Genomic DNA, 12,004 nt, shown 5'->3' with positions numbered 1-12,004 from the left:
TGGTTATTGGCAGCAAAGATTATGGCATAAGGTTATTTATTTATTTGTTTGTTTGTTTGTTTGTTTGTTTGTTTGTTTGTTTATTTATTTAATGCTCTGCTTGAAAATATTCAGTAACTGAAGTCAGTGATAATAAGACTTCTCCAGATCCAAATGCTACAAGTACTCCTGCTTCTTCAGATAATGGTGAGTGTTCCTTATATTCACTTTTATTCATAAAAATGTTGTGCAAATTCCTTTTTCATCTGTGACATCTATTTGACAATATTTACCAGACCTATACCTTAAGATATGTATCCATGCTAGTTAAGACAGTTATGCAAAACATGCTAATGGTATTCATTGTTTCGATATTAACTTACTTTTGTATAGCTTATTCTAACGCAGACTTTACAAATAGTGGGGAAATTGTGGAAAGAACAGAAAACATTATACTTCTACATGCAATGTTTTTTTTTATTGTTTGTTTGTTTGGGGGGGGGGGGGTGTTGGTATTGAACAATTTGTTGATAATGTAACTGCTAGTAGAAAGCATATAAAGGATGCCCAAATTCATCATGCATCAATAGTTTTGTCATCTCTTCGATAATATTTACCAGACTTGAAATGTGTATCCGTGCTAGTTAGTTAATGCTAGGCAGTTATGCAAAACATGCTAATGGAATTTATTATTTAAATATCTACTTGCTTAAAGGTGCTGTATGTATGTTTTGACTGTACTAAAACATAAAAATACCATAATATGTTTACAGATATTTAGGGAACATGCTGAGTTCACATACTTCTCCAATGCTACAGCCAGATATTCCACTTTGAAATGTGGGTTCTATGTCGGAATCAGGCTTGTGCAAAATTCAGAATTTCAGAATTGGCCTCTATTCAATTCATATAAATGTGAGACTGCAATGCAACTCCATTTATACCCACACGGTGGGGCAGAGTTGCATTATGCAAATTCCGCAGACCCATTACATTTTCATGTCATTGGATCATTTTGATTGAGATACATCATATCAGTCCATTGTATATAAAAACTGTGGGCCCTTACTTCCAGAAGTTGAGTATAGTCAACCAGATTTCAGCCATCAAGCAATTAGATTGTGTGCACTCCATGTGTGCAGAATGCATCAGAGGGTTACTCAACCGAGGGATTAGTTGTTTGTGTATAGCTTATTCTAACACAGAGTTAACAAATAGTGTAAAACCAGAGAAAGGACATGCGGTATCATACTTGTGTTATCTTTATTAGCAGCAGAGTTTGTTGCAGTGGGTTAGTTTTGGATCAGAGCATCATCTTGGATTATGTCCTCCATTATCGCTAGAGCAACATGCAGTAATATGCCACTAATGGTGTCTCTATACCAAAATCACTTTTCATCATACTATAAATATACTTACACTGATAGCTGAAATCAACACAAAGCTTTTGAGATCAAATTGCTTTATACACATTTGTTGCTATACACAATTGTTTTAAACACATTTTATATGAGCATGTTTCTATTATGTTTGAACATGTTCAATAAATTGTGCGAGTGACCATTAGAATGTGGGTGATATCTGTTTCTTTGCAGCTTCAAATGTAGCACCAAGATCTACCACCACAGCTTTACCATCCAGCAGTGAGTTTATGTTTGATTTGTCACAGATGAATGAAATAATTTTCCATTTCACTGACTGAGTCTGATTTTGTAAAATGATGACTTATTGTACTAGCCTGACAAGCCAGACCCACATAAAGATGTTTGGTCTGGAAACTCACCATAGACAGGGCTCAATCCGAGGGGCGGGATAAACGGTTGTCTTTCAAACTCCCTCTGCACACGATAGGATAGCGCTACACCAACCAGAGCAACGAAGGTGAAACGGAGCTCGCTGATAGATTAAACATTCGACGTATCCGGTCCGCTAAACTCCGAACACATCTTCCCTTTTTAAGAATGACTTCAGTGCCGTTCTTTGTTCTTTTCTCAGAGAAAAGCTTAACTCCAAGTCTTCCAGGATTGCGGTCAAAGCTGATTCGAAAGACCGCCGCCGTTCGCCAGTTTCTGTGTTTACTAGAAGCACGCAAACGCAACTCGGCCGTCGTCATTATGGCCCCGCCCGCTGACTCTATACATGATGTGATTGGGCCGTCCAGATTCTGAAGAATACAGCTCAGACGTGTATTGAGAGTTCCTAGACGACACTTGCGGGCAAATTAAATTTGCTGCCGCTAGGGTGCATCTAGATTTCTAGGCTATTATTGTACAGGTCTTTCTCAAAAAATGTGCATATTGTGAGTTTTGTTATTTTCCATAATGTTTTGATAAAAATTAAACTTTCATATATTTTAGATTCATTGCACACCAACTGAAATATTTCAGGTCTTTTATTGTTTTAATGCTGATTATTTTGGCATACAGCTCATGAAAACCCAAAATTCTCAAAAGTCTCAAAAAATTAGCATATCATGAAAAGGTTCTCTAAACGAGCTATTAACCTAATCATCTGAATCAATTAATTAACTCTAAACACCTGCAAAAGATTCATGAGGCTTTTAAAAACTCCCAGCCTGGTTCATTACTCAGAACCGCAATCATGGGTAAGACTGCTGACCTGACTGATGTCCAGAAGGCCATCATTGACACCCTCAAGCGAGAAAGACATTTCTGAATGAATAGGCTGTTCCCAGAGTGCTGTATCAAAGCACCTCAGTGGGAAGTCTGTGAGAAGGAAAAAGTGTGGCAAAAAATGCTGCACAACGAGAAGAGGTGACCGGACCCTGAGGAAGATTGTGGAGAAGGACCGATTCCAGACCTTGGGGGACCTGCGGAAGCAGTGGACGGCGTCTGGAGTAGAAACATCCAGTGCCACCGAGCACAGGCGTGTGCAGGAAATGGGCTACATGTGCCGCATTCCCCAGGTCAAGCCATTTTTGGGCTACAGAGAAGCAGCACTGGACTGTTGCTCAGTGGTCCAATTGGCCTGCCAACTCTCCTGACCTGAACCCCATAGAGAATCTGTGGGATATTGTGAAGAGAAAGTTGAGAGATTTTTTTGAGAATGACCTGTATTATTTCTTTATTGTCCACTAAGGTGGAAATTTGTCTTTGGCTCACCACTACATAAAATAGCTAGACAACCAATGTAAAGAAAACACAAAACAGAAAAGTAAAACAGACAAATCACATTACATAAATATAAAAATACATGCTTATGTCATTTATGTCACATTCAATTCATATTCAATCACTTGTAGAGTTGAGAATTTTAATGACATTTAGAGCGATATATCACACAACAATGTGCATAAATAGCATGAGTATGCAAATGTAGAATGTATATGCAAAAATGAGTTTTGGCGTGCATATGGAATGCTCTTTTTCGCATGCATATGATACGTACTTTATGGCATATTATATGCACAAACATCCCACCCCACCACCCCCATCCTACCCAAGAGCGTATCATTTACATGTTTTGCCGTATACATTTCACGAGATTGCACACTCATACTATTGATTCACACGTGATCATGTTGCATTTGGAAGGAAAGACCTCTTAAACACAATTTATTTGATAGAGGGGTTCTATAGCGCCTTCCTGATTTCAAGGGCTCAAATTGACTAAAGAGAGGGTGAGAGCTATCTGCAACGATACCTCTCGCCTTCTTTGTCCTTTTAACATAAAGTTGAAAATGAAATTAAAATGTCTTAATAACTTACTCACCCCCATTTCATCCAAGATGATCATGTTTCTCTTTCTACAGTTGAAAATAAATCAAGCATTCTGCATTAGTTCAGGCAGGCCACATAGTCAAGCCTCGCTATTAGCTGATTAGAAAAAAATTCCAACCCCGCCCATATCAGCTGATCCGATTCCTATGCAATCAGGGTGGCTTACATAAACATAGCTTCAGTTCAATCTGCCTGCTTGGCTGCTTCTGCTGCATACTGTTTGCAACCCACCTCCACTTCAGCTCCTCCTTGAAGCTGCAGGTAGTTTTTAGAAAACGTTGACTTAGTCTGAAAATTTGAACAAGCACAACTCACAGGTCACTCCACCTTGCTCTCTGCTGCGCTACAGCCCTCTCTCCACAGCTCCTCCATCACAACGGCAAGCAGGCAGGGCCACCGATGACGGCGGATAAATGGCGCATTCACTGGTACGGATGAAACATCAACAATTTGATTTACATTGACTAAGGCTTGCCCATACTCTAACTACATACTTGGTCCTCAAAACATTACGTATTTTGCAATACATGTAATGTAACTATATGATTTTGCACTATTTCTAACAGTAATAAATAGCTATAGTAAGATAATATAATGGTAACTAACATTATAGTATGCAAGTAATTATTCTATTGATATGTAAAGCTAATAAAATTGCTAGTACATTATTTCAGCAACATAGCAAGCAAGTGAATTAGTAGGTTTCAATAGTTTTAATTTAAAACTGAAGCTGGTTCTCATTTCGTAAGTCTGCATCCTCCAGATGTCGCATTTGAAGGCTGCATGTCATAAGGCTGTCTAATTTCAAAAAAATTGAGTAGGACACTTCAAATGCGACCTTCGAATGCACCCTTCTTTCACAGGAATTCAGTGTGTATGACGTGTATCCTTCACTGCTGCAGATAACCCACAATTCTTTGCGTCACTGTTAACAGCCGTCATAATTTTTTTATATATGAAAAAATGGCACCACCGCCTGCTATACATGCAAGCGTTGATGTGGTTTTTAAATGTAATTAGTTTTAAGCTTGTTTTTGTTTTTTAAGCTGTATTACCTGAAACGTTAAGAACGTTAAGAACAGTACATTACTGTCAAGACAAGAAACATGTCAAGCATTTTCAAATTATGAATAAGTTTCATTCATCTAACTGGCGTGAGAGCGCAACGAGGCTGAACGTGTTTGCATAGTAACGTGATACTTCCTGTCTGTGTGTCCTACAAAGGACTTTTCATTTAATTCGGATTGAGGACACTCCGTATACTGCATCCTTCACAGGATGTGTCCTCCGGAGGACGCAGACTTTGAAATTCAAAGAAATGAGATGCAGCTTGAGTCAGTGGGCTCCGACAAGGAATTCAGACCCACAGCGGCTTCGAGGAGACAGCGGGCGGGGAGAAGAGGAAGGCCGGAGACACATTGCAAGTGTAGCGTGAGCGTCTCGGGTGCATGTCGTGTTCATTTTTATTCTGGCTCCCATGTTGACAGGTTAGAGCTTGCACACGCGCGGCTAACACGTGAATGCTAGAATAAAACGGGCGCTTATTTTTCACACGAAATGCAAATTTGTTTTGGAAGCGTTTCCAGGCAAAATAGTATAAGAAATATGTAATGTTTATATGTAATTTTGACACAAATACATATTTATAAATGACATTTTCATGTTTGAAAGTCTCTAGGTTAATATACATGCAGAGGCCTAATTGTAATAATAATTAAAAAAAACTAATTAATAAAATAAGAAATATTACACCTGTCAATACAGAACGAAATATTCTGTAGCCTATTTTGCCTTCAATACCACAGATATGTATGGTCAATAGGCTACTGCCGACATTGTCGTTGTTGTATCAGTAGGGTATACATTTATGTTTAAGTATACGGCTTCCCTGTACATCAATAGCAGCAGTAGCGCCACATCAGACACGCTTCTGGTGTGCAAAGACAGAGAAAACGCTGTCTCCCCCCGGCTGACACGCAACAGAAACGCCACGCTCACGCCACGCTTGCAGTGTGTATCCGGTGTTACAATATATTTAGTTCCTGAAATATTTGGTTCTAATGGGTGGAGCTTACATTAATATTCATAAGATCCTGTTGTGTGGATGGGGGGAAAAAAACAGGCAAGTGGAACAGAAATTATTAGGGTAAGCACCTCAGATCGTGTTTTGTTTTATGGATTATTTAAAACGGTTTTCGATAACGATAAAGTTAAACGAAGATAAGCGTATATTACTCCAATGACAACTGCACACCTACAATAAAGGCATATTTCACCAAATTTCTCCCAGATTAGATTTTTGTTGACATTTTATGATACAAATGACTGAGATTAAGGTTTTTAACGGTGTATGATTGCTGCATTTTTAAATAAATATTTACCTATATATTTTGTCTCCCGAAATGTTGCCTGCATATTATTAAAATAGCCTTAAATTATAGGCATATAGCTTAAGAACACAGAAACTTGGAGTTACATGCTTTGAATGTTGCTCTACATTCTTGCTCTACCCTCATACTTCATCAAAGGTTATCAAACGTTAAGCTTCAGTTGCATTAATGGTTGTATTCTGTAGCAATGCTTTAGAATGTTGGTCAAACTGTGGCCAGTACACCATTTCCTCTTTGCCTTATATAGTATAAAATTTTATTGTCCCCTTGGGGAAATTTGTTTTGCAATTGTTTCCACATGCGTAATCACAACACAAACAAACAAACATCATACACAGAAGAACAGTAAACAATAAGACTAACCTATAAAAATAAATAAAAAAAGACGTCACTGAGACCCGCTCAGTAAACACTGCAAAAACGTCTTGGGTTATGTAACCCATGTCCCCTGAGAGGGAACGAGACACTGCATCATCGTAGATGACATTTCGGGGAACGGCCCGATCTGCGGCGGCGTACTGCCTCAAGGACCGTGGGCCCAGAACCGTGAGGCTTGCGAGACTGGCCGGCCTCATCAAACACAGCCAGCCGCGAGCGCAGCACTCTCAGCGGCAGCTTATTGCACTCACCACAGGCCGCACCCTCGAGAGCGGCCCGGGCGTGCTGCACACCGCGGCACTGCACACAGAGCTAGTGTGTGTCCGTGCCCGAAATAAAACACGGACAGGGAGGCAAACACCATCTGAATTGCTCGCTCGTTATCTAATCTCTAATATGTGAAAGCCCTACGGGACAAACAACACCAAATAGACGACAAACACAGAGCGCTAACGCTGAAGAGCAGAAAGCTAACTGCTTGTGCCGGCGTCCTTTTGTAGCTTCCGGGTATGCCGTCACTCGCTACGTCATGATGCAACACCAATCAGGATTGGCCTTTTTTCATTAAAGCTTCAGTGGCGTCGCGCTAGGGGCGTTCCCCGAAGTGTCAATAACGCAGTGCGAGTTCCCTCGATAAAGTAAACACTATTTTTCATTTAAAAGTTTATCTGCTTGTGGCATGAAAGATTTTTTCCCCCTATTTTTAAAAAAAAAACACTGGTATTCTAAATCTGCGACCTGATGGTAGTCTCTCAAACTCATTAAAGGGTTACTTCAGCGATTAGCATATGGCTTTGTATCAGCATAAACCCTGGAGTATATTCAAATGATTGTGCTTTCCCCCCTCATATCCCCCTGAGACAAGAGATTTATGCATTTTATTTCTGGAAAAATTCCTCCTATGATGCAAATTGACGATTTTTGCATCATAGGAGGAATGTTTGCCCAAAGGCTAAAGACTACAGCCAGCAGAGGGAGCCATTTCCGCATGTTTTGAATCTGCGTATGGGGAATGGGAGATAACACTCAGCTCGCAGAGAGAGCTCAGCCCACAGCTACAGGCACTCATTTAAACGGAGCTATGGTGAGCAATGTAAGTCTTTTATCTTCTCAAATTAATTTCTATGAAAGTTAAGCTTGCAAAGGCATGAACTGAAGCATGCCAGACTGAACTCGCGTTGTGAATGTATGCCGCGAGTGTAGTCGCGATTACCTCAGCTCTCATCTCTCCTGCATTTAGTGCTCAGTGCTGTGATACTCGCACGGTGACTTTTAGCAAAAACATCATTATTATAATAATATACATTATATATAATTATGTCCGAAGCTTTAGCTGTATTGAGGATGTTTGTAAACCACTGTGAAAAATCAACACATTCTCACACCCAACTCGTCACATATGGACGCTTGACCAGGACCCCTTGTCGTCACTTTTCAACGTACTGGGCGTACCTTTATCGTCAATTTTCAACGTGCTGGGTGCTCCATTCATTTCAATGAGAAACCTTTGGCGTCATACACAGACGCACTGGGAATGGGAATATTAATTAATTAGTTGCTCCAAAATATAAAAGTAGCCTTTAAATATTAATAAAATCATGTCGGCTTTTACAAACGCAAAGAATTAAATGCGTCTGTGTATGACGCCAAAGGTTTCTCATTGAAATGAATGGAGCACCCAGCGCGTCGAAAATTGACGATAAAGGTACGCCCAGTTCGTTGAAAAGTGACGACAAGGGGTCCTGGTCAAGTGTCCATATGTGATGAGTTGGGTGTGAGAATGTGTTGGAAAAACAGCTGTGGGAACTCCCGAAGTAGGTTGAATGGTCTGAGAAATACACTCAGTAATTTAATATCTGGAGTACAGAGAGATCCTCTTACCACCACTTGTCTGCACCAGTTTTCCCTTATAAGAAGACACACTCCACCACCGCAAGACTTTGCCACAATCTTAGAGTTGCGATCCGTTCCATGCACCGTAAAAGTCGGTGGGTTCAATCTCACTTGATGGGATACTCTCATTCAGCCAAGTTTCTGTAATCGCCAAAACACTGGCGTTTATGCATATCGTGAAGATTTGCAGTCAATTACTCTGTTTTTCCCCACATGGATTGGGCATTAATCAATAAAACCGTATAGGTAAGGGAGATTTATTTCCCAAGTTTTTAAAGGTGCCCTAAAATGATTTGAAACAATATATTAAATTGTTATCTACATAGAGGGTATGTGGCTTATTTAAGGGCATAACATTTTGCAGAAACAGTTTTACGGGTCCATTTACAACCCTATAAATTGTCCCTATCTAATGATTTGTTTTTGCCTTATTCAGAAGAGTTATGAATATTAATGTTGAGCTCTGCTCTGATTGGCTTATTTCAGCAGCTCACAGCAGTTCAGTAGTTCAGCGAAGCGGCTTGTGAGTCCTGACAGAACACAGACCGACAAAATGACACTTTAAACAGAACATCTCAAATGGAGATTGATAAAATGCAGCTTACTTGTTTATTGGTGTTTTCAGATTATCCGCACGAGAAAAAGCTTGCGTTCGTGCGGTTGCCAGTTTTCAGTAATTAAATCCCCCAAACAGAACTTTTCTGTTAAAAAAAAGCCTGTATACTATACGGTGTTTTACCTACGCATGTACAATCTAGCAACTATATGCACGCAAGCTCTCTCTCGCACACGGATGATCTGAAAACACCAATAAACAAGTAAGCTGCATTTCAGCAATCTCCATTGAAAGTTGGAGGCAATGGTGTTTGAGACTCACAGTATGTGGTGTCCATGTACTAAACTCTTATTATTTCACTATGGCAAGGTTAATCCAATTTTTCATTCTAGGGCACCTTTAATCTCTGCCGAATTCCACCTCTTCTGCCTCGTCTCCATTTCCTTTTAGTTCTAATGGCCTCGCCTTGTGAAGGTTTCAAATAGCTTGGTATAGTGTGGTAAGATGTTGACTCTGTGTGTTTGTTGCACTGGAGTAAAAATTCTCGGCTATACCGAATAACTCAACCTGTGGCTTTTTTGGCATTTATTGCATTAATTAAATTGATATTTAAATTCATATAATGAGTCCAACAATCCATCCATGAAACTCCTTATTACAGAGAAATAAATTGTTTATAAAACAACGCAGACTTGCTAACAAACAAACAATTTGCACGTGGAACACACTGCAGGTCGCCACAGAGCAGCGCCCCCAGAACCTCCCCGGAATACAAGACTAAAGACTGAGCTCACCTTTGATTGTGAAGTTCTGTGCATATTCTGTACAAATTTTTCATTTTTAAAAACCACATCAGGAACATTTTCAGATAAAAAAAAAATATATTTTAAATATTTCCATTTCCATTATGACAGCCAAAATGTCAAATTCTACAAGAATGGGTAGGTTTATTTAAATGAATTGTGGTCTTGAGACTTATTTACTTTTAACACATCATCAAATCTAATTGGATGTTAAATGCTTCACAAACTATTTGTATTTGAACCAGTTATGTATTGGTCAGGGCTGTGTATAACAGCAAAATGAACAGAAATACGGATCAGAAAATATATATTTTTTATTAATATTGTGGACATTTAATTGATGTTAATAATTAAATAATTCATAATACAATATACAGAAAGTTATATAAATACTATCTAGACTGTTTAAATTTGTGTAAAATGTATTGAGGTTTTTAAAGCATGCATTCATTAACTGAAAAATACTATTATAGTAAGATAAAGTGCCCTATCTTGCACTCAGTGCAATTGACTTTGTACACCGATGCATGTGTCATTCCTATTTTGCACCCGCGCAAAGCGCGCTTTTCCCTCCACAGAAGCACGTTGCTAAACTAGTGAATGAACTTGCGCTCCCTGGGCGGTTCAGAGCAAAAAAGGAGGCGTGTTCCGGCCCAAACAATCCCTGGTGCTATTTTGCTGTTCCATTAAACAATTGCGCCACTGACCAGAAAAAACCTAGTCTAAAGTCAGTGGCGCGTTGTTCATTATGCTATTTTAAGGGCGCATGCTTGACCATAATGTATAGCGTGCACAACGCGCATACACTTTGCTCATGTAATCTACACAGATGCAACAGTTATTTTTGCAAATCATAAATTGTTACACTAAAAAAATATTAACACATGAGATGACGGAAATCATTGTGGTGTGCCACAAAGATGTGAAAAAATAAGCATAAATCTAGCTTACAAATTATTCAGGCTAATTGTAGTAATTAAGGATCAGACCTGTCTGCCCAATAGTGGCAAGACATATATGTATATAAGGACATCTGACAAATTGGTTCAAGAACCAGGAAAAAAAATCGACTGAAAAACTGAAAACACTGTTTAACCGATGCTATTTTGGGTGGTTTTCTCCCATCCCCATACAACACAACTTCTCTGTCTTTCACTGCTCTTACAAGAACATCAGTCTACTCGGCTGTGAACCGCTCCTGGCGTGCGCCTGGTAAATACGCCTGGTAAATACGCCATAATAATAGCAATCCATAATGGAACTTGCGCACCTGCTTTTAAAGGGAATGTTGGATGACGCTCTGATTGGTTTATTCACATTACGCCCAAACCACATCTATGAATAATGAAGCTACTTCAGACCAACGCATTTTAGATTGCGCCAAGAGCCATTTATCCCGCCGGGAAAATAGCAACAGCACCGAGACCTGACCACAAAGTTACTTGCGCTTCGCGCTTTGACACTTGCATCTCAGATCGTTAAAATAGGCCCCAAAGTGTCATAAAAGTACATATATTATTCATATTCATCTGTAAAAATAAGGATGTGAGAGAAGACCATGGGATCAAGGACAAAATTACTACAACAAGACTAATAAAATATTTACTATTATATTCTAATAGGCCTAAATATTTATAACTATACATTTCCTTTGGAGGAATTGCCCATATACATATGCCATCACCAGTATTTTTGTCACAAAAAGGTTACATAACAATGATAATATTACTAAACTGATAAGATAATAATAATAATAATAATAATAATAAATTTTATTTATAATGCACTTTATATTAAACAAAATCTCAAAGTGCTACAGAATTTAAAAACAAAACAATCAACAACAATAAATAAATAAAACCGAAAAATAAAATAAAATAAAATAAATTAAACAAGTAGCAAGTCAATTAAAAGTCAATTAAAAGCTCTGCTAAAAAGGTGGGTTTTAAGACCACGCTTAAAAGTATCTATAGTCTGTGGAGTCCGCAGGTGGTCAGGGAGAGCATTCCACAGACTGGGGGCTGAAGAGCAGAATGCCCGATCCCCCATAGTACGGAGATTGGCTGTGGGAGTTTTGAGGCGATACAGCGAAACAGAGCGGAGGTTACGAGTGGCTGTTTGTGTGGTGAGGAGTTCCTTGAGATAGGAGGGAGCATCACCATGGATGCACTGGTGGGTAAGGAGAGAGATCTTGTACTCGATCCTGAACGACACAGGAAGCCAGTGGAGTGATTTTAGAATGGGGGTGATATGGTCGTATTTGCG

At 39.2% G+C, this 12,004-nt stretch overlaps 1 protein-coding gene across 3 annotated transcripts in view; it reads left to right on the top strand.

The window, feature by feature from the left end:
- Window positions 1-12,004, top strand: part of LOC137060466 (endothelial cell-specific chemotaxis regulator-like) — a 78,622-nt gene that overhangs the window by 41,068 nt on the left and 25,550 nt on the right. For all 3 annotated transcript variants that reach the window (XM_067432457.1, XM_067432458.1, XM_067432459.1), the window contains exons 4-5: window positions 115-186; window positions 1,575-1,622. In XM_067432457.1, coding sequence (XP_067288558.1) covers window positions 115-186; window positions 1,575-1,622 — 120 coding nt within the window. The remainder of the gene's footprint in view (window positions 1-114; window positions 187-1,574; window positions 1,623-12,004) is intronic.

This window comes from Pseudorasbora parva, chromosome 1, assembly GCF_024679245.1.
Source record: "Pseudorasbora parva isolate DD20220531a chromosome 1, ASM2467924v1, whole genome shotgun sequence".
In the NCBI taxonomy this organism is placed as follows: domain Eukaryota; kingdom Metazoa; phylum Chordata; class Actinopteri; order Cypriniformes; family Gobionidae; genus Pseudorasbora; species Pseudorasbora parva.
Note: the sequence above shows the minus strand (reverse complement) of the source record. Positions and strands in the feature narration are given on the sequence as shown.